A 25,168-nucleotide genomic window follows, 5' to 3' on the forward strand; every position below is an offset into this window, starting at 1 on the left:
ATAAGATAAAGTTTGATTTCAATGTTAAATGTAGACCAAGATGTACTACAAGTTAATAAATGGTGAAAAACACAGATATTATAAATAGGATACAAACAAGGATTTTTAGACCTATATTTTCACAGGTGAAAACAAAGGAAAACAAAATTTTGCTATCCGAAGATGAACTGAAAATTTTCTTGGTAAAGTCAAAACATGTGAAAAAGTGCTATATTTCAACTTGTCTCTTTCCTTCACTTCTGATTACTAAGACTGTTAGGCAATTCTATTTTCTACCCACATTTCTCTCAATTCTATACCTTTGTTTCTATGTTCACCTTGCCTTCCTTAATTGAGCTTTCTTAATAAAAGAAAATTGCAAATCAGGAATGAGTTGGTGAGAAGTAATGTCAATAGGAGAGTGTTTCTCTATACCTTGTGGTCTTCATCCTCATCCCCTGGGCAGAGCTCATCAGACCAGGATTAGGACTCAAGCTTAGTCCCAGTAATACCAAAATTGAAGTTTGTGTGCCAAGCTCCACCCAGAACAGGATGATCCAAATAAGTCAATTATGTTTTTCCAAAATTTGGGCAGACAGAGAATTAAAGACACATATTCCCCCAAAATGGATAAATATATAATAGCTGAGTGAATCTAATAGCCTCTCTGTAGAACAAAGATTAATACAAGATTGCTAATAGGGAGAGACAACAGCACAATCTTAAAGCTTCATTGAATAGAAAAAATTTTTCAAATTTCAGTGACTATAATTGGATATGATTTGGTTCTGGCATTTTCTACACATTTCCAAACTCCTTCATTACTGTATGTATTCTAACAATGAATTCACGTTGTTTTCATCAGGTTGATGTATCTATGCTCCTTGAAACATATATTAGGAGGAAGAGAAGAAAGAGGAAGAGGGAGGAGGAGGAAGAGAAGATGAGGGAACTAAAAACAAAGAACTAGTTTAACTGAACATTTACAATGTGCCTCATCAAGTTTTATCAGCTGTGAAATGTTTTATCTCATTAGTTCTCACACAAAAATGAGTTCATTCTACTAGTGTATACAATTTTCAGATAAGGAAGCTGGGGCATAGGGAGGTTATATAATTTGCTTGAGGGAAAATCACTCCCAAGAGACTTTATACTAATTAGAATTCAGATAGTCTGAATCCCAGCCCATGTTGCAAATCCCAGTATCATACTTACTCCAGGAGTTCAGTGATGTTGTTTTTACTTATTTGGTGCAAAACAGAAGGCAGGCAAAATGAAAGACTCTAAATATCCACTGATCGTCAACAAGCTTCATACATAATAGCAGAATATATCAGATCTATTTGTAATATACAGGAGCCAGAATTATTTGGGTTACATTTTACAAAGGGCAGCAGAAAACTACAGAACATCTCATCTCCATGCAGTGGATAACCTCATGATCTAGAGTAAATCAGGTCACGTAAACATCCCAAGATGTACGACCTATAAGATCAACAACTTGGGGTGAATATCTCTCTTGGCATAAATTCCCACAGGTGCAAATGGTAAGTTCCTTCCTTGCTTTGTGGAGTTGTTCTTAGGGCTAATGAGATAATGAGGTAGTGAGGTAATGAGAAGTAATATAAATCTGTCTAATTAAATAAACAAAATTATATTTGCAATGCATGGGAAAGGAATTAAAAATGTACTCACAGGCTTTCTTCACCTGAGATTGGAAGTAAGGGGATATAAAAGGTGAAGGATAGCTATGCTTTTTAAAAAATATGCCTATTATTTTCATCTTTTGCAATCAGAAGGTATTCACCTATTGACTGGGTGAATAAATACTAAATCTTGTCTAATATATATTAAGGAATCAGAAAGAATATTGCAAATTGTTTCTGATTCTCTTTGACATAAAGAGTACATATAATTTTAAATTTACATAATTTAATAAAACTTAAACCCACTTTCTTGAAAACAGACAATATACCAATAGGGTATAAAATCTGATTAATATCTGAGCTTTTTGAAAGTATTCTTTGCTTATAAACAAACTGAGGATGTGTTTTACTACAGTAAGGTCATCTTGATCTTTCAAAACATTGGAAATTCATATGTAACAATTAAAAATATATTTTAAGGAGATAAAAATATAGACATTGCTTAAAACATTAAATCCAAAAAAAAATTGGACAGTGTTCTTAGTGGCAAACAATAGAAATTATTTTTTTAGTTCTAAGCAGGAAAAGGATTTAATAAAGATATTAGGAAGGTCAGAGAATAACCAGAAGATCAGAACTTTAGTCTTGTGGAATGAGAAGCCAGGAAGGTGCACAAGCCACGTGCTAAGACTGGCCAATTGGAGACCCCATTGAAGCTGAACACTGACCAGCTCCAGAGTTTTTGTCACAATGTCCTTGAAAGTGGGAGCTTGTTGCCCCAGCACTCACGAGGGAGGATGCGTAGGGAGAGTCAACTCTGTAAAGCACCTGCATTCCCCTGTTCCTTTTTCTTTTTTTTTTAATTGATGTATAGTCAGTTACAATGTGTCAATTTCTGATGTACAGCATCATGTCCCAGGCGTGCATATATATACATATATTCATTTTAATATTCTTTTTCATTAAAGGTTACTATAAGATATTGAATAGAGTTTCCTGTGCTATATAGAAGAAATTTGTTTTTTTATCAATTTTTATACATAGTGGTTAACATTCTTGCTTATGAAAGGAAGTCTTGTTCAGCATTCCTTTTATCAGAGCCTTATCCACATATCCTCTCCCTAACTGCAAAGAAGGCCAAATAAGAAGACTCAGTTTTCACCGTGGGGTAAGCAAAAATCAAAGCATCACCAAAATATTGAAGGGGAATTCAAAAGTGTTGGGTAACCAAAAACACACTAGATGTCCACCACAGACAGTAATGAATTTGTATATGTATGTATACACACACATGTATATAATATATATATATAGTTTATTTATATATATTTATATGTATAAAATTTATATACATATTAAACTTTATAGATATGTAAATACGTATAAATAAACTATAAATATACTTACATATATAGTTTATTTATATGTAGAGGACTTTATTTTGGCAGACTTTAAGCAGAAATAAGGACAAAGAAAAACATACTAAGTGATATTTTATAATTTTTATTTCACATTTTATTATATTGGTAAATTCTTTAAAAATATTTTGATAATTTCACAGCTGATGTCATAGCACTTAATGAAAATATTAGGAGTGTATTGAGAAGTTGAATGTGTATCCCTTTTTAATAAGGCTTTGGCTTTTCCCTGCAGCTTTACTTCAAAAGCTTGTAGTTCTGTGTACACTATACATCATGAATGCTTGTTCAACTTAATTAAATATGGCTTGAAATGAAATTGAAACTTTCTGAATATTGGAAGCATTTTTAAAATTCTCAATATTTACCTGTTCTATGAAATGTATCCAAAAATAACTTCAACCAATTCAATTCAATTTATGGATACCAGAATTCATCTAATATTGACATATATTTTAGAGAGCTAACTTATCTGCAATCATTTTTTTCTCTAGAAATTTCGAGATTCTAGAACAGTCCAGAATAAAACGTAAGCAAAATAATTTACAAGATCCAGTCACAAGAATGTGTCCACTTTTGCAAGTTGTCCACAGACTAGTGCTTTGTGAGTATTACTCATAGCATACTCTTCTGATTCTTGAAACAATTCAAATCAGCTTGTTTTGAGGTATTCAAACTAAACACTGAAGAATGCATGGGCTTATTAAAAATAATCGTGGTATACTAAGGATTAAGGTAGAAAAGGAAAGATAAAATGCAGACAGTAGTTTAAGATGGTGACATAGAAAGATCCTAAACTTACCTCCACACACATCAAATCTACAGCTACATATTGCTCAATTCCCTCTGAAAAAGACCTAGAAACTAGCTGAACAGCTGCTCCACAACAAAAGAAAGCCCACCCTGAGATGGGTAGAAGAGGCAGAAATACAGTCTCCCCCAAAATGTTACACCCAGTTTTCTCCCCAAACCAGAGAAAGTCCACAATTACAGACTTCACCCTGAGGAGCAATGGGTTCAAGCCCCACCCCAAACACCCCAAACCTGGGAACCTGCACTGGAGAGACAAACCCCCAAAGGCCAGCTTTAAAACCAGTGGGGCTTATGTTCAGGTGCCCAAAATGCTGTGGAGATTGGAAAGTCTGGTTTCAAAGGGTTCACCTGCAGACTCACCCTACCCCCCAAGCCCAGGGTAAAAACACCATTTGAAAAATACCTAGACCATATGGAAAGAGATTCCTCAGCTAATCTTAAAGTGTTTCCCGGGGCACAGGAATCTGCTGGGGCTTTCTCCAGGGGCAGAGGCATGGCTGGGTGCCATTTTGCTCTCTCACTCCACCTTGGTAGAGCCAGCACTGATGGGCACCAGTTTTAGTGCTCCCCTTACCTTGCTAGTGCTGGCTGGCTTGCCCCTTCCACCTACTCTCCCACAGCCCTACTAAAGGCAACCATCTCTCCCCACCCATGATCCCTGTATGACCCTGCTGCAGCCTGTGGGCTTGTCTGGTGCCAGGCTCACCCATGGCCCTGGCTTCACTCATGGCTCTGTTGCAGCTGATGGGCTGCCCTCAGCCTTGGGCTCCCCCTTAGTCTCACTGAGGTTGATGGGTTTGCCCCACCCAGAAACCCTCCTGTTACCCTTGCTCCCCCCAGTCCCAGGCTAGTCTGTGACCCTCTTGAACCCGATGAGCACATAGTCCATACAGGGCACATCCCTTGAGCACCCAGTGCAGGTGGCCAAGGGGACCTAGGTTTCTGGGCCCCACAGGACTGAAACAATTGGAGAGACAGTTCTTGGCAGGCTACCACCTCCAGGACACAACACAGGCAGCAGACTACATCACATACCCAGAATTTTTGTGACAAAGCCCTATTTACTTGTCTCTGTATGCCAGTCTGAAGGGCAAGGTCTGAGCTTATCACACATCTAGAAGCTACAAAGGAGTTCTCAGCAAATGCAGGCTGGAGATGCCATCTTTGTGCTCTCCCTGGGCCTTGCTACAGCTCACCAGTACCTCCCAGAAAGGACCTTACATGGCTATCTGGAGCCCAGATTTTGTAACTGTCTCCAAGGAGACATCTTCCAATCACCTGGTCTGGAGGCCAGCAGGGTTTATAAAGGCAGTCACACAGGATTGTGTATATTCGCATACTTTAAAAGCTGCCTGAGGGTCTAGCTTCCAATCAGCCTAAAACTAGGTGCTGACAGTAATCTTTCCATGTGTAATACTGACATGGCTTGGCCAACCTCAATAAGTGGAACCTACCAAGAATAAATTAGGCCAATTAGACAATCACAAAGGGTCTAGAGACGATCAGAACTAGGACAAGTTTGAACAATAACATTGTCTACACAAGGCTACACCTTCAAGGCTGGGAGAGGCAGTGTTTCACCTAATACATAGAAACAAATACAGAGAGACAAGAACAGGAGGAAACAATGGAATATGTTAAAAACAAAAGAACAAGATAAAAACACCAGGAGGAAAAAAATAAAACTTAAAAATGGAGATTTGTAATCTACCTGATAAAGAGTTATAAGTCATGGTCACCAACCATGGCAGAGGATGGATGAACACAGTGAGAGCTTCAGCAAAGACAAAAAATACACAAAAGTACCAAATAGAAGTCACAGAGCTGAAGAATACAATAACTGAAATAAAAAATATACTAGAAGAGTTCTAAAGCAGATTAGATGAAGAAAAGAATGTATCAGTCACCTGGAAGCTGAACAGCAAAACTCACCCAGAGTGGTAAAAAGAAAAAAATAATTTAAAAAAAAATTAAAAATAACTTGAGGTATCTGTGGGATAAAATCAAGCAGAATAATATTCAGATAATAGGTGTACCAGAAGGAGGAAACACAAAGAAAGGGGAAGAAGATATATTTGAAGAAATAATGACTGAAATCTTCCCTAATCTGGGGGAGAAAACAAACATTCAGATCTAGGAAGCAAAGAGAATTCAAAACAAGATCCACAGCAAGCACATTATAATTAAAATGTCAAAAGTAAAAGATAAAGAGAGAATTTTTAAAACAGAAAAGAAAAAAACAAAACAAAACTGCTGTGTACAAGAAAGCCCCGATAAGAATATCACCTGTCTTCTCAACAGACACTTTGCAGGCCAGAAAGAAGTGGCAATGATAAATTCAAACTGCAGAAAGTAAAACAAAAAAACAAAAAAGTCTAACTAGAGTACTCTACCCAGCAAAGTTTCATTCAGAATTGAATTGAAGTAGACACCAAGAGCTTTCCAGATAAGCAAAAGTTAAAAGAGTTAATCACCTGCAAACCAGCCTTACAAGAACTATTAAAGGGACTTCTTTAAGCTGAAAAGAAAAGGCACTAACTAGTAATAAGAAAATATAAGAGGTAAAAATCTCACTGGTAACGGCAAATGTATAATAAAGGTAGTGGATTAACCACTTAACTAACCTTAACTAGCCTTAACTAACATAAAGGCTAAAGGACAAAAGTAGCAAAATTAACTATAACTACTATAGTTAGTTAATAAATATGCAAAATAAAATGATGTAAAATATGACATCAAAAATGTAAAACATGGGGAGTGCCTAAAAATGTAGATTTTAAAAAATGTGTTAAAACTTGAGTTGCTATCAGCTTAAAATAGGCTGTTACATGTGCACTCATGGTAACAACAAAACAAATACTTAAGTACATACCCAAAAGATACTGACACAGAAATCTAAACATAACACTGAAGAAAGTCATCAAATCACAAGAAGGGAGAGCAAGTGATGAAAATAAAGAGGAACTATAAAAACAGGCAAAAAACAAGTAGCAAATGGCAATAAGTATATACTTATCAATAATGACCTTAAATGTAAGTGGACTGAATAATCTAAACATATTGAGTGACTCAATAAAGTAAAAACAAAACAAACAAACAAACAAACAAGTCCCATCTATATGCTGCCTACAAGAGACACACTTCAGATCTAAAGACACTAAGGACACACACAGACTGAAAGTGAAAGAACAGAAAAGACATCTAATGCAAATAAAAATAAAAAGTGGTGTAGCCATACTCATAACAAAATAGACTCTAAAACAAAGACTATAATAAAAGACAAAAAGGACATTACATTATGATAAAGGGGTCAATCCAACAGGAAGATAGAGCATTTGTAAATATAAAATCATTCAGTATAGGAGTACCTAACTACATAAAGCAAATATTAATGGATTTAAACTGAGAAATTGACAGCAATGTAACAATAGTAGGGAACTTTAAAGCATCACTTACATCAAGAAACAGACCATCCAGACAGAAAATCAATAAGGAAACACTGGACTTAAACAATACATTATAGAAGTTGAGCTTAATAGATGTATACAGAACAATCAATCTAAAAGCAGCAGAATACACTCTTCTCAAGTGCACGTGGAATCTTCCCCAGGATAGATTACATTTGGGCCATAAAACAGGCCTCCATAAATTTAAATAGATTGAAATAATATCAAGCATATTTTCCGATCACAATAGCATAAAACAGAAATCAATTACAAGTAAACTAAAAAACAATCACAAAAATATAAGATTAAACAACACAATAGTGAGCAGCCAATGAGTCAACAAAGAAATCAAAGAAGAAATCAAAAGGGCTTCTGAGAAATTTTAACATCCATTTATGATAAAAACTCTCAACAAAATGGGTATAGAGGGAACATATCTCTACATAATAAAGGCCATGTATGACAAGGCCATGGCTAACATCATACTCAACAGTGAATGCTGAAAGCCTTTCCTCTAAAAATCAGGAATAAGACAAGGATGCTCACTCTAGGCTCTTTTATTCAACAAATTATTGGAAGTATCAACAATAGCAATTAGATAAGAAAAAGAAACAAAAGGAATCCAAATTGGAAAAGAAGAAGTAAAATTGCCACTATTTGCAGATCACATGATAACTACATATAGAAAACTCTAAAGACTCCAGTAAAAACACATTAGATCTAATAAATGAATTCAATAAATTTGCAGGATACAAAATCAATATACAGATATCGGTCATATTTATATATAACAATAATGAAATACCAGAAAGAAAAATTATGAAGGCTATCTGATTTACAATTGTATTAAAAAGAATAAAATACTTAGAAATAGATTTAACTAAGGAGTTGAAAGACCTGTACACTGAAAACTATAAGATACTGATGAAAGAAATAAAAGAAGGGGCAAATGAATAGAAAGATACTTTCTGTTAACTGAGTGGAAGAATTAATGTTGTTAAAATGACCATACTACCCAAGCCATCTACAGACTGAATGTAATTTCCATCCAAATATTAATGGCATTTTTCATGGAAATAGAACAAATAATTCTAAAATTTCTGTGGAAACACAAAGAACTTAAATGACCAATTTTAAAAAAAGAACAAAGATGGAGGTACCATATTCCTTGACTTCAAACTACATCACAAAGCAATAGTAGTCAAAACAATTTGTTTGAGGCATAAAAATAGACAACTAGATCAATGGAAAAGAACAGAGAGCCATGAAATAAATCCATACATAATTGTTAATTAATTTACAACAAAGAAGCCAAGAATATTCAATGGGGAAAGGACAGTCTCCTCAATATATTGTGTTAGGAAAATTGGACAGCCACATGCAAAAGAATGAAACTGAACCACTGTCCTACACCTTACATAAAAATATACTCAAAATGGATTTAAGACTTGTATGCAAGACCTGAAAACATGAGAGCTCCTTGAAGAAAACAGGTGATAAGCTCCTCAACGTTAGCCTTGCTGTGGACTTTTTGGGTCTTATTCCAAAAGCAAAGGCAACAAAAGTGAAAATAAACAAGCGAGACTACATCAAACTAAAAAGATTTTGGGCAGCAAAGGGGATACAATTTACAAAATAAAAAGGCAACCTAATGAATGGGAGAAAATATTTGCAAACCGTATATCTGGTAAGAGCATAATATCCAATATATATTAAAACTTCAAACACCTCAATAGCAAAATAACAAACAATCCAGTTTAAAAAATGGGCAGATGATCTAGACAGACATTTTCCCTAAGAAGACATACAGGTGGACAACAGGCACATAAAAAGATGTTCAACATCACTAATAATCAGGGAAATGCAAATCAAAATCACAGTGAGATATCATCTTACACCTGTCAGGTTGACAGTTATCAAAAAGAGAAGAAATAATGAGTTCTGGACAGGACGTGGAGAAAAAGGAACCTTTGTGCACTGTTGGTGGGAATGGCAGTTGGCGCAGCTGCCATGGACAACATTATGGAGATTCCTCATAAAATTAAAAATAGAACTACCATATGACCCAGCTATTCCACTTCTGGATATTTATGCTAAGAACATGAAAACACTTATTCTAAAAGGTAAATGCCTTCCTATGTTCATTGCAGCATTATTTACAAAAGCCAAGATACGGAAGCAACTTATATGTGCATCCATGGATGACTGGATAAAGAAGATGTGATAGATATACAATGGAATATTTCTCAGCTGAGTAAAAAGAAGAAAATATATTTATTTTCTATACCAGACCAGGGGGCATTATGCTAGGTGAAATCAAAGGTAAATACCATATGATTTCACTTATATATGGAATATAAAAAAACAAAACAAATGAACAAACAAAACAAAACAAGACTCATTGATACAGAGAACAGATGGGCAGTTATCAGACTGGAAAGGGTAAAGGGCTTGGTGAAAATGGGTAAAAGGGGTCAATTGTATGGTAATGAGTGGTAACTAGATGTACTGAGGGGATCACCTTGTAGTGTGTACAAAGATAGATTATTTTTTACGTCTTACATCTGAAATAAAATATAATATTATACACCAAGTTTACCCCAACTTTAAAAAAAAAGCAAAAATGTAGACACAACAATGGATGATGCGAGCCTACTATAACTTTGTCTAGGTCCATACCTCTCAAGGAATCTTGAATGCTCCTGAGTGTAGCTGTCCTAAGGCACAATGTTCTTGATATCTTAGAGCATTAGACATTATTCTCCCATATACTCTGAGGAAATTTCCCAGATGTAAGCACATTTAGAAAAATTTTATCAAAAAAAAAAATGGAGAAGTTTTCTTTTTTTGAAGCATTCAAGGACATTAAATAAAAATATTAGTAAAATGTAGTAAATAAGAGTGACTCTTTGGGCCTGTGTTTGGGAGCTTCTTTAAGGTGCAGCAAAGAATAAGTGGACAGGTGATGGCTTTCTTGAGTGATAGTAAAGAATGACTGAAATTTATATGTAAAGACATCATAAAACTCCCAAATCACCAAGGCAGAGGATCGCCCCACCCTATGTCCACAGACATCCCATAACATATAATTTTTACTTCTTTTCATCATCTAAGATGACATTCACTTTTTCATGCTCACTTTAAACAGACAGCTTGGAAAGAACAGATGAATACCCTGGAGTTTGTTCTGCTTTTGTTTCATCTTTGGGGCTGGACCCTATTGAATCTTGGGGCTGGACCCTACTGAACGGAGTTTAGATTCTGAATCTCTAAGAATAAATCTGAGTGATGAACCATGTTCCTTTATTCTGGGAAAATAAACCCTTTATTTGTTTGATTAATATCCATTCTTTCAAATGCTATATGAAGTATTTGAGGCAAAAATCTGCTTTTACCCACTTTAACACTTCACAAGCTAAAGACTGTTATTTGACTATAGTAGCAAATCCATAGAGATTAATTGTTGGTAATTAGAAATTCTTAAAGCCAGACCTTTATCATTTAAGTTCCTGGGATCCCACCCACACAGTGGTACATAACCTGTTTACCACACTTGTATACAAGTGATTTGGATAACTTCAAATGATCTGTAAGTGCACTTCCCAGACAGCAGAAAGGCTATGACAATGTTCCAACGACTCTCTTCTATTCTACACCCAATTTCATTAAGCTCGGCAGACTCCACAAAGTCTACCACGTGAAATGCACAAATTCTAAGCAACATGGATGTATGTACTCACATTGATGTCTTCCAGATCTAAGTTATTTAGGACAATGTTGTTCCTCTTCCAGATGATGGGGGGTCTCAGTGCCCCCTGGATGGCGCAGCTGAGAACAGCACTTTGTCCCACTGTTGCCGCCGTGATGCTTAGCTTCTGGTCTTCAGGAAGACTCAGCTGGATAACCTCTGGGAAGATAAATCGTCGGTAATGGTGATGAGCACGCGGTTTTGTAAAGTTAATGAGTATGAAGTTTCTGAATACTAGCAATTAAGGCTTTTAATTTGAATAAAATGGAAAAAAAAAAAGCTTGAGATGAAATGAAAAAAAAATAGTAAGTTGTTTCCAATAAAAGGTCAGAATGACATTTCAATTTAATTGACTGACGGGCATCCTCGTGAGGCAAAGAACTATTAAACACGAAATGAGTATCAGAAGGAGAGTTATAATAAGCCTAGCAGATTGCACCCAAAAGAGAGATAAATTATTTAACTGCCAAATCATCATGTAGTGTGTCATCGGCATTGAAATAAAAATGATGTTGTTTATTCACTGATAGATTTATATTGTAGGTGAGGTGAGATCATTGCTGGCTGGCTTCAGAGAACACTAGCATAGCTGAATGGGTAAAATACATCATTACGCTGGGAAATATAAATTGACTCTAAAGGAATAAGATTTATTTGGGAAGTTGAGGGAGGGAAAAAACTAAAGTTCACCAACCAAATGGCAATTTACTGAAATTCTGTCAGCTGCCTTTATCAGACGGTATGTATAGAGTGCACTCGCTTCCTTGCTCTTAAATTTTAAATTTAAATATATTTTTAAAATAACCATCAAACATGATTCTCCTAACCACGATGCCAAAGCAGGAAATATCATTTGTAATCTCGATCTGCTTTCCTGTTCTGTCTCCAGACAATCCTTACCAACTGTGGGAAAGAACAACTCTGTCACTGTCCCTGACCATGAGAGATGCCCGGGGTAATCCCAGCAGTCTTCACCCACGTGACAACTGCTCTTTAGTTTTCACTGACGTTCACTGACCCGCTGACATTTCTATGTCATGATGGAGTCCTGCATTTTGACTTTGTTCAGTCAGAGCCAGGGTAGACATATCAAAATCACTCTACTCACTGAAATTTCCACTGGGTTGGGAAGGACCATGATTGCCCTTTATTCCTTTGTTGTGCTTGGTGATATTTTTCATGGGTTGTGGGGGTTCAGTGTCCAACGTGGTGGCTTTTAATTTGTAATAAACATAATCATGGACAGTCTGTCTCCTCCACCAACCCCTCTTCTTCCCTTTCACCATTTTACCTACTTCCCCTCTATTTCTGAATCCTGCCTTCATCTGGAGGAGGAATAGGAATGCTAATCAAATAATCATTATAGAATATAACTATTCAGCAAACAAGTCTTTGACTTTTTGGTACCATCACCAATTGGAATGTCAAAAATGGCACCTATCTGTTTATCCGAAGGCCAGGATCGAACATATATAATCCTCCACATGCACTTGTTACATGTCAATGTTAAGAGATGTCTGTTGGGATGGAATACTGGCCGCCACACCATCGTTGGATAAAAATAAACAGAAAGAGACTGACCCTAGTATTCTGTTGCATAGCATCTTGTCTCTAAGTCTAAAAGCCACAGTTATTTAAGTCATCATTGTTTTGTGTTGTGAAAGATGGGGGTAGGCAAGTTTTTGAAACTGAAAAATCTTATGAGAGAGACTCTGTGCAGTTTATTCTTTTGATCTTTATGTCACCCATAGAAATGATAGAAATGGAAACGAGCATCTTGCTCAGTCATTTGTATTGACAGTTTAATGTTCCCCAATGACATTTATCCTTGTTCACATTGTATTTCAATGTCCCCTGAGTAATAAGATCAGAAGGAATATGTTCAATCTTCTTTTCTTTAATACTCATTCTGTTATATATGTATTTATATTTATATAAAGTCCCTAAAAGAAAATATATTTGACCAATTAGGCATAGGAAAATTTTGAATTTGCAGACACAATGTTTCTTTGTCTTTTTCTCAAATATTATAAACTTACAGGAAGAGAGAAAACTATAAAAGAAATAACATCATGTAGAGTATCCCATAAGAATTATTAATATTTTTCCATTAACATTCCTGAGTTTCAGCTTCTGGTTCCTCATCAAATCAGGTGAGAGATAATGAGACATCTGATTCTGAAAACAGAATGTTAGCACTGGCTATTCTGGCATTTAGAAACACAGTTGCTACTAAGTCACCTTGAAATGTCTTTACTAGCCTTTTGCATCTGGTATTAGGTCCCAGGACATTCACATTAGTTGTGCTTTTGGTAGTTATACATTACAGTGCTAATTAGATAATATGAACATCTTAGAATAAATGCCGAGATCTGGCATAACATTACGTGGGACATCCTTGTAAAATATAATTTTTGAGAGGATGCCTAATTAGAACTAAGAATTACTATTCACCCAGGGAATATTAACATGCACAGTAAAAACTTCTTCATTAATTTGGAGATTGCATTTTTAAATGACTTTTAAAACAATCTCTGTAATATGTGTTATTAAATAATGATATGTATTTCAAAAAGTCTTTCAAATTCCTGCATATTTTATGCTACACTTGTCACCTCTTCTTTAATATATTATATAGAGCTATTTCACAAAACCAATTATGCTTACATGTTAATCCACAAAATCAAGCGGCCCTTTCCTTAAATAAATTTAGCTGCAAGATTCCTTTCACCTACAAATTGTCATCTCATCTTTACTAGTCTTCTTGACAGTTACTACCAGGCTAAGGTTTACTCTCACAAAATCACAAATGTTAAACACTTTTGTTCCTATATTCTAATGTCATCTGAAATGCTTTAATAATGGTGACTAAATGCTTCTGAAACACATCACATTTGTAAATTTCATAGAAAAATGGTGATTATATATAGAAATGCATTAACAACCTGAAACAGTAGCTATGAATCAATCTATATACCAAATTTAAAGTGATCTTAAAAGGTATCAGTAAGGTTGGGTGTAGCTGAGCATTTGTGATCACAGTTATTAGTTTAGAAATAAGAGTTTCAAAGAAACTTTTTGAAAAATTAATTCTTTATCAATTATGGTTAACATACACTTTTTCAATGTACGTATTTTATAATGTAGCATTTTATCCACAAACATCTTACACCAGTTATGTACAAATCACTGTTATGTGAAGCAAATAACAACTATCATTTTAGTACCCTTCTCTATCTTTTTTAGCTCCTACGGTAATGCACATTTGAAAGGTCTTTTTTTTTTTTCTAAGTAAAATCATGTATCACATGACATTGAGTCTTCTGATGTCCTGACCAAAGGTAAAACTATACAGGGTAGATAAAACAGAGGGTACTGAGTTTGTCGAAACATGTCAGTACTTCTTCTGACCTACACACTTTGCCTTTTTTTGGATGCTCTCTCAACTACTCATGGAAAGAAATCAGAGCTCTAGCTGTGATGTTTCCTTTGATCTCATGTTACGAAGACTATTAATGACACTTCCAGACCAGCTTCTTCCGTTTGCTCACTTGGAAAATCCAAGAGGCAAGTGAAATAGTTACTTTCTGTGGATTCACAGTCTATAGTTTCTCACTTTCACGATTTGGCTTAGAGGCATGTTAAGAGTTTGTTATCAAAGGAATAAAAAAAATTGAATTCTCCCTTAGCAGAATCCAAAGTTGGAGAGACAAGTGGAGCTAAGAACAACTTCAACCACTGCAGATTAGTATTGATGAAGCATTTATTCCAATAGCAACGAAGTGATAGAAACAGAAATAGGAACCTGGATTAAAAATAGTATGTAAACTTAAAATAGTATAGAAAGGAAATAAAATATTATGAATATTTATGAAACACCAGTTAAAAATAAGATGATATTAGTAACTTTGTTTGAAAATCAATTCTGTAAAATCATAAGAAGATAATTTATCATAAACAGAATTCTCTTCTAAATACCTACATCTTTTCAAGTTCCTAAGTATATACTTATGTTGAATATTTTATTTATTTTAATGGTAGTCTCATAATCTTGCTGCATTGATCATGCTTATAACTTCTATATTATAGGAATGAAACCTAGGAGAAATTTGATGTATAATATTTTAAAATAACATGTGTTTTCCCTTTTCTATTCCACTAAATGGAATTACAAATTAAAAGCAGATAATGATTAAAATAAAAAGAAATACATCACAATTTAAGATGCTTAAGAATAGTAGAAGAAATAATTATTCTTATAACAAGAAAGTCACAATTACTCAAGACAAGCTTTTTAACTAACTGGGAAATTATGATGGTAGCTTTTTGTCAATAAATATGTGATTTCCAAATAAATGTTAAGTCTAATCTAATTCAGACATGCCAAGATATACACTAATTTATTATGATAAAATGTCTAGAATTTTTATACTTGTTGCTCATCTGTAAACAGTTATATGCTTATATCATAATGTGTAATATCAAAATAAAGCAAAATAAATTTAAAAAGAGATCTAGAAATTTCATCAATAGCAATGGATTAGATAATTTGGACTAACACTTCCACTGAAGAAATAAAACAACAACAAACAAATAAACAACCTGGGATTAAATACACATAATATGTTTTAAAGAATATGTGAAACAGATAGCTTTCTCATTCTTATCTCATGAAAAAGATAACACAACAGAGGGGAGTTTCCCAGCCTGTGCCCTGAAGAGAATTCTAACTTTGAGAGACGAGGTTGCACCTGGAGTCACACATTGCTTTGGGAGTTTCTGCACCTTGAGAAGATGACTGTGCAGCCTAAATGTCCCATGTGGCTTTTTCTTCCCAGAGGCATACAGGGTGGATGGGACAAGGACAGTACTGGGCGACCTCCCTCTGTGTCAGGACTTGAAAGTGCCTTACTCTGCAGGTGAATGCATGGACTGAGGACCACCTTTGTCTAGGTGTCTCATGTATCATAACGTCTTCCTCTCTATAATAAGATTGCATTATCCTAGTTCAATTAATTATTATCACAAGCAATTTTTAAATAAAACATCCAGAAAACAAAGAAGGACAATATGGCACACAAAGAGAGACAACAGCATGATCAGAATGACTAGAAATGACATACGACAGTAACAAACCCACCAGGATTAAACAACTTATATTTACGAAAATAAAATCAGTTTAGAAATTCTAAAAAGAACATAAATATATAATCTCTGCATATTATAAGTTCATGAAAGGGCCAAGTAGAAATTATATTATTTGAAAATATAGTAACTAAAATTAAGAAAGTGATGTCCTTAAGAACAGATTAGACATAGCACAAAAGAGAATTAGTAAACTGGAAAAGAGATTAAAAGAAACATTACAGAGGGGATTCCCAAGATGGCAGAACGGAGGGAGGCGGTGCTCACCTCCCATGAATACATCAAAACCTGCACCTACATGAAGAACAATTCTCATAGAACACCTACTGAACTTCAGTAGACCATCTCTCTTACTCTCAGAACTACAAGGAAATCTTCACAAAACTGGATAACAATAACTTTCTACTGTAAAGCACAGGGAACCACATTCAATATTTTGTAGTAATCTATAATGAATATACATACGTATATGTATGACTGAATCATTATGACATATATCAGAAATTGACATAACATAGTAAATTGATAATACTTCCATTAAAAAAAAGAAACATTACAGAATGAAAAGCAGAAGAACAAAGATTTGAAAATACAGATGAGGTTAACAAACATAGGTATATATGAAACTCAGAAGGAGAAAACAGAAAATGGGCCAGAAGCAATATTTAAAGAAATAACAGCTAAGAATTTTCCATAAATGTTAAAAAACACCAACCTATATATTTAAGAAGATCATCAAATGCCAAGCAAAGCAAATGAAAAACCAGAATAATCCACACCCAGATGCTTAGTAGTAAAATTGAAGAAAAATCAAAGGCAAATCTTAAAACTATGCAAATGGAAAAATACAGATTGATCTTACAGTAAGGAGAATTCAGTAACTGATACATGAGCAAAAATAAGAACAAGAAGCTACTGGGATTATATTTATAAGTGATGAAACAAAGTAAAATCAACCCTAAAATTTTATTCATATACATAAAAATTAAAATAAATATACTTTCAAAAAACAGTATGAAAATTCATCTCTAGTAACTAGCCTTAAGGTAAATTCTGAAGGATGTTCCTGAGGAAGAAGGAAAATGATCTTGGATGGAAGCTTAAAGATTCAAAAATGAAAGGAGAGAAAAGAAGATATCTAAATATGTTAAACCTTAGTATTATAATTCAATAATTCAAGAATGCTTGATAATATGATATATGATTATATATAATTATACATATTTATACTAAATATATTTATAATAATATATGGTGGATATATAATGTCTTCATAATCTTGGAATATAGAAAAATTTCTTAAATAAGGCACAAAAAACTCACCATAATAATTTATACATTCGACTATATTATAATTTAGATCATTTATTTCTCAAAAGACACTATAAAGAGACCAAAAGTGCAAGCCAATGAGCAGGAAAATATACCTGCCATCTACGAAACTAACAAAGATCTCATATGTAGCATTAATAAAGATCTCCTAAAGATTAATAAGAAAAAGACAGTGCCAAAGAACTACCAACAAGAGACTCAAATACATGCTTTATGAGTGAATTAATCCTTGTGGCTAAAACGAATCTCAAAAAGTGCTCAACTATACATGTAATCTGGGAGATGCAAATTTAAACCAAAGCTTTCAGCTTGGTGAATTACCAAGTCTAGGGATAACATCTGTCAGGATGAACATGCGGCAACATAAATTCTAATATACCTTGAACAGGAGACAGTGGAGTGTTCAAGTGTTATAAAGACATAGCAGAGGTAGCAATGTATATATTTTCAGGATGTCTTTAAAAAATCCACAGGACAGAGAAAAAAAGAAGAATTGGAAAGGAATAGGGGAAAGGAATCCCAAGTTTATCCCCCAGGAAAGGAGCTGTACTGAGGAAAATCCTGAGAATTCAAGTGAAAATGGAATTATTTCTGCCACAAGTTCTGAAAGAAACAAGACAGGCTTATAGTCACAAACATAAATATAAATATTTAGTAGTTACAACAGAAAGGTCATTTTCCTATGTCATTGGTGGGATTTAAAAATTATGAGAAGACATTAAAAAATACTTTTCAATAAAAGATATTTTATAAAACAATGAAGGAAAAAGGTTCTTGGGCAGAATTAGAATCTCATTTCTTATTCTCTTTATCACTTTGTAATAAGGCCAATACAGTATTACAGACAGGACTGTATTTTGATGACACTTCAAGCAGTTTTGCATGCTAACAATAGTGAACCTCATTTTCCTTTTTATTTATTCCTGATTCTGATATTCCTTCTGTAGTCTTATAAATATAATACAATTATCATTCAACATTTCTGTTCAATTTTATTTCACTTCTCTCTTTCAAATAAATTACATACCGTTGAATTTTAAACTGGAATATGTGAAGGATAAGGCCCTTCATTCAATGATATGTATGACCCTATGAGCTTGGAAAACCATTCTCTCCTCATGAAGAGCAGTTTTCATTTGAAACCTGACCTGACAAAAATTGTATTCACAAGAGAATTTGGTGGTCACTCAAAGTCAAGTTTATTCTAATTTTATGATTTGGAAAACTTTAAGACTGCACACAACTGGATGATTTTAACATGATAGATATATAGGCTGGAATAATACGGTACTGATATTTCAAGGTATATTACACCAAGTTCAAAATTTCTTAATAACTGAGTTGCTCCTTGTAGGACTGGGGTAAAGTAAAATAATTGTCAGCATTTACTTGGTAATTAATATTTGCCAGGAATTGTTCTAAGTAATTGATTCAGTTAATTATCACATTTATGAGGTAGGTATAACTGTTCTATTTGTGATACTATTATGTGAGGAAGAAATAAATAATTGCAGTTTCACCAGCCATCTTGTGATCAGATAGGAACTTCCCCAACACACTAAGGTCACAAAAAGAAAAGTTCAGGTCCTTAATCACAATTGGTGAGAAGAAAGAAAGCATCCTATTATTGGATATTCAGTAAAGCAATTGTCTTAAAAAAGATACATGCTACTGACAAAGAAATCTGCATAGTGTGGGGGACAAAAGCATGAACTATATTACCAGCAAGACCCAAATTTCGGATGTGACCTGATGATTGCTTCAGTTTGATTTCTAATGCACACCTTTTGGAAGATAAGTGACTTAAACTTTAAGTCTCAATTTTTCCATCTTTAAAGTAAAAATGGTACCTAACATGTAAGAATATTGTGAAGATGAGATATGATATTTTAAAATACTTATGATTGTGCTAGTGCATGAAAAAAATGCTCAGTTGCTAATTATCAGAGAAATGCAAATCAAAACTACAATGAGATTTCACCTCACATCAGTTAGAAGGGCCATCATTCAAAAGTCCACAAATGGTAAGTGCTGGATTGGGTGTGGAGAAAAGGGAACCCTCCTACACTGCTGGTAGGAAAGTAGTTTGGTGCAGCCACTATGGAAAACAGTATGGAGGTCCCTTAAAAAACTAAAAATAGACTTGCCATATGATCAAGCAATCCCACTCCTAGGCATATATCCAGAGGGAACTCTAATTCAAAAAGATACATGCATCCCAGTGTTCATAACAGAACTATTTACATTAGCCAAGACATGGAAACAACCTAAATGTCCATCAACAGAGCACTGGATAAAAAAAGTTGTGGTATATTTATACAATGGAATACTACTCAGCCATAAAAAGGAATAAAAACAATCCCATTTGCAGCAACATGGGTGGACCTGGAGATTGTCATTCTAAGTGAAGTAAACCAGAAAGAGAAAGAAAAATACCATATGATATCACTTATGCTGAATCTAAAAAAAAAAAAAAAAAAGACACAAATGAACTTATTTACAAAAGAGAAACAGACTCACACAGAAAACCAACTTATGGTTACCAGTGGAAAAGGAGGTGGGATAAATTGGGAGTTCAAAATTTGCAGATAATAACTACTATATATAAAATGGATATACAACAAATTTCTTCTGCAGAGCACAGGGAACTATATTCAATATCTTGTAGTAACCTACAGTGAACATGAAAATGAATATATGTATGTATATGTATGACTGAAACATTATGCTGTACACCAGAAATTGCCCCACTGTAACTGACTGTACTTCAATAAAAAAATACTTATGCCTGTGCCTGGCCCTTAGTTCATTCTGCATAGGCTACAGCTGCTATCACTAGCGAGGAGCTATTGAAGTGTCCGTAGGTTAAGACAGGAACCGTTTCACCAAGCTTATAATATAACATTATGATCACTTGGAGAAAGGTAGTGCTTATGTAAAACCATACTGGTTTAATTTTCATAGACATTACTTAAGCATGAGAGGAAAAGCCCAGCTTATCACCCAGAAGGCTGTTACACTTTACTGTGGTTTTCTACTCTCACATACGAGCTAAGTGCCCTGGAGGTTGTATTTAAATATATGCTTGCGGGGGAAAAAAAAAAAACTCTTATCGAACATAATGATGATCACTGTTCTATTCATAAAAAAGCATGAGAGATATCAAAGAAATGTTCAAGTAATCAAGTATCTTTTCTCTGTATGATACGTTGGTATAAATATCATATATGATTTGAGAAAATTTGATATTATGACCAAAATGACTGAATGCGTAAAATACTGAATTACCTTGCTATCTTTAATCGGTTTTTAAATTTTAGGATGCTCACTTAGAGATGGAATTCAATGTGGTCATCTGGGGTGAGTGAATTATACAGACGTATGAAAGAGACAATTCAACACGAAGAGTTTGCTGTGAATACTCATTTGTCAGTCAGGATAAAGCAATCAGCCAATCAATACCCATTTCCTGTATGTTAACAGTGTGCTCAGCGGCGTGTTAAAAAGCTATTACAGACAGAAGCAAAGAACGTTAACCCGTGTTCATTCCTTCAGTTTGTCTCTGAGAAACCCCAGGGTGTTAATATGGGAGTCAATCAAATGACACCTTATTTGCTCTGTCTTTAATAAATTGAAAAAAAATTACCATTTTTCAGATTACAGTCAGTCAGACAGAGCTCAATGAATGAACTATTCATTTCACAGAGTGAAAGAGAATTTGAGCCTTTGCCACCGAACAAAGACTTTTAGTATTGTTTGCCTAATTTAAACAATTCAGTTAAGAGAGATTGCTATCAGCCATAATGCACTGTTGTTACTGATAAAACTGGAACTGGGATCTGGGCCATTTGCCTTCACGGTGAAGTTCTACAGAGTTCAAGTCTCTCTAAGATGTCACAGCAAATGGACGTGAAAAATAGGCATTGAACCCTGGCTGTTCATTTTGGCAGCTCTTCACAGCATCTGAAGACTTGGCCTCTGCTATGCAAATCCAGAAACAAATTGAACAATTCATCCAGAATTAATTAGACTACTGGGGATTGACTGAGCTCATCAAAACCGCAGGATACCTTTGTTTATACTGGAATACCAATTTATTCATGGACAACTGGGAAAACATCAGGTTTAGTCAGCGGTGTCAGCTGTGAGCCTGGGAGTCTCCCTAGTGATGCTCAGGTCAAAAGCTTCTCAAGACTGATGAACAGAAAATTACAAAAAAGGGAGCTGGTGATCCTCAAGCCAGTCGAGCTTTAATTAGCTAATGAATTGCCCTTTTCAACCCTTAAGAGGTTTCTGTCTACAGAGCCTTTCTTTTTCTTGTCACTTTCAAGTTTATTGACAAATTCTCAGTACTGGTCCTCCTTTAAATTTTTTAACACCTTGTACATATACATTTGCAACTAGACCATTAACTCAGGTAAGCTATAAGAGAGTATTAGAGCCTTCTTCACCTCAGCAAATGTTCCGATAGTCGTGGGCTTGGCAAACTATACCCATGGACCAAATCGGACCCACCTGTAGGAGCTCATGATTGGGTTAATAAATTGTAACAGACCCCAACTACTTGTGACCTTTAGGAAGAACAAATGTGTATTGCTTGCAGGCGCCTGTGCATCTGCACTCCTGCCTTCTTGCTGTAAAAAGCAGAGACAATGCCTTGCTTACATACTTGAGGATTTAGCTAAGGGCTGCTTCCACAATGGCAAAGCCATTGTGTGTCCCTTGCTGTAAATGCAGGACACGGCTTGTTTTAAGCATAGGTCCATAGTTCAGGGTTTACTCTGCTCGTTGCAAAGTGATGACCCATGCTCTCAGTTATAAACGCTGGGCATGCTTTCTGCTGTTTAGATAGTCTATATCCCCCAAGACAAGGAATTGGTGGTCTGGTGGTCTGTTTTGTAATCAACTTCTTATATCTGAAGAATGTACCTTGTTCCCCTCCCCACATGACTGCCCTGAAGATAAATTAAGCCTTTGCACTCATTGTGGATTTTATGATCTCTACCCGATCCTGCTCCTGCGTTCCATGACACAATTGTTCATGATCCTTTCTTTGATGGTGCATAATAAATATGGGAGTGTTTGAGAGGTTTGAGGAGTTGGTCTCCGACCCCCCTTCTCTCTTGACTTTCCAGAGTCTCGAGTAATTCATTCCATCTCGGTGGGACTTCTGCCGAACAGAACCCACACCCACCACCTGTTTTTATAAATAAACTTGTTTTGGACACAACCATCCATCCATTCATGACTGTGCTGTGCATGCTACTGTCTGGCTGATTTCAGCTATATAGGCAGAGTTGAGCTGTGACTACAGAAAACTTTTGGTATGCAAAGCCTAAAATAGTTACCCTATTTACAGAAGTTGCTTAATCAATTGAAATACTGCTTGGATGGTTTCACTTTCCTTTGATATGCTTTAGTTATTTAAATGTGATCTGTTTGATTCTGCTCATTCTCCAGGTTCAAAACACTAAGCAGAAAATAATTACACAGAGAATACATGAAGATCGTGCCCATTTATATATGGGTGAGCTTGTAAACTATCGATGCATTTTCTTTTTAATCTTTGAGTCCTCTGTCAATAACAAATAACTAGGACCGTTGCCACTCTTAGAGTCTAATGCACAATGTTAAAGTTTAAATTACATTTGTCTCGTCCAAGTGCAATTCCTTAGTCCCTGGTAGTGGCATCCTGCTGGGTTTATCTTCCCCAAGTTGATCATGAACAACAGTGATCATTTCTTCCTTCTTCTTCCAATGGAAATACTAATTCCCTGGGCACATCTCTTAGCCAGAAGGAAGGCAATCCGATTTTCCCTGGGTATGTCATTCACAATCTTAGTCTGTAAACAAGCCTGATTTCCAAGAGAGTATTTACATTTTAATAGGGAACATTTTAATTCAGATCTGTCTTTAAACTACTAAAATGCTTAGCAGAAACACTTTTGAGAAGGAAATCTTCCAAGGCACCCTTGTCAACACTGTTACTACTTTCTTTCTAAGAAATCAGAGGGACGTAGGTCTGACCAAGATTGCCTTAATGTTTTTCTCAGTGACTAACCTTTAGACAAAACCTGTCTGGAGTACAGGCCTCTCACCTCCCTTTCCTTAGGAAAGTTGCAATTGTAAATTCTTTCTCTGCCCCTTTCAGATGTAATCTTCTCCCAACTTGTTGCCAGTTTTATAACCCAGGAATATCTTTCTCAAGGACCTGGGAACCATGCCTTTGACATGTAATCATCAGGGAAGGTAGTACCTCAATTTCAGTCTCTGTGAGAGTGTAGGAGTTGAAATCCAATAAATGCCAATTAGCAGACACGCACGTTCAAGCCAAGTTGAACAACTTCATCCCTAGGCCATTGATTTTGGTACTTTTCCACTTGCTCACCACAGTATCAGTGTCTCTCCTGCCTTTCTTTTCAGTGGAGTTGAGTTCCATCTCTCTTCCTGTTGTGACAGTCTTGACTCCTGCCATAAAAGTCTTGGACAAACTTTCCCTCATCTTTTTAACTTGTTTGGTGCAGGTTTTCATTGACCATCAGAAATCAGTTTTCCTTTTTGGAAAAGTTACAAATATTTGCTTACCTTCACTCCTTCTCATTCATGTTTAAGAGAGAGGGAGTTTACAAAGAATTAAAGAAAGAACAGGTAATATTTATGCATGAGCTATAATTTTAGAGAGGACTAGAATGGAAGAAAAACCAAGATTGGCTTGATTTATTTTTACCTCTCCCAAAATAAAAAGTCATAAATTTAAGGATTTTTATAAACCTATGATTATTGCCACAAAATGATTGTTTCTTATCATTTATAAAGCTTGGTATGCATCTTCTCTGCATATGAATGTAGTTTTAATTACTTTAAATATGCATGTCTCTTAGAATCTTCTAGGAGTAATTTAAAATAATATCACTACCATGGAACTACAGGTCTTTACAAATCCTCCGTAAACGCAAAACAACTGGAAGCTCTCCAGCAAATCAAATGCCTGAGAACTCAGATTTAGGGTCATTAATCTTCATCATCAAAACAAAGAGATGTGAACTTAACTCAGTAATTGTGAATAGATGTTCTGCACTTTGCTTGCTAAAATTAGCGTACTAGATTTAAATTATACAGATTGAAAATGCATTTATATAAATTAGAACCTCCATAGCTTTAATTTAAATTAAATTCTAGAAGTACAGATTAGAGAACTACTAAGCACATTTGATTATTTGAGAAAAGGGGTCCAGGATAATAAGCACCAGAATTACATTTTGAAGCTTTTTGTCATGCAAAAGTCTCATTTTTTAATGTCACTTCAATATTTATAATATTTCTCAATTTTGTGAAAGTTTTACTAAGTACTATATCTTTATCCTATTCATTTAAGCAAATTCTGTAAACGGTACAGACTAGAATAATTAAATACAATTATTTTTGAAAGAAACTGCTGAAGCAAATCTAAAAGGATTTTTTGTAATCCTTAAACAATAAAAGTCTAAACTACTTATAGCATCATATGAAAAACAAGTAAAACAGATATTTCTGGTTAAGTAAATAAAAAAGTGAAGCAAACACATATACTGATGAATTCCAGCCAATGTAATTTTTGTAATAAATTGTCAAATGTCTCTATTTTTACATTTATTCTGAGTT

The 25,168-nt window shown here is 34.9% G+C and overlaps 1 protein-coding gene across 3 annotated transcripts in view; it reads right to left on the reverse strand.

Moving 5' to 3' along the window:
- FSTL5 (follistatin like 5) overlaps window positions 1-25,168 on the reverse strand; it is a 663,480-nt gene that overhangs the window by 209,020 nt on the left and 429,292 nt on the right. For all 3 annotated transcript variants that reach the window (XM_064487260.1, XM_064487220.1, XM_010986860.3), the window contains exon 7: window positions 11,043-11,209. In XM_064487260.1, the coding sequence (XP_064343330.1) occupies window positions 11,043-11,209 (167 nt within the window). The remainder of the gene's footprint in view (window positions 1-11,042; window positions 11,210-25,168) is intronic.

This window comes from Camelus dromedarius, chromosome 1 (assembly GCF_036321535.1).
Source record: "Camelus dromedarius isolate mCamDro1 chromosome 1, mCamDro1.pat, whole genome shotgun sequence".
NCBI classification, from domain to species: domain Eukaryota; kingdom Metazoa; phylum Chordata; class Mammalia; order Artiodactyla; family Camelidae; genus Camelus; species Camelus dromedarius.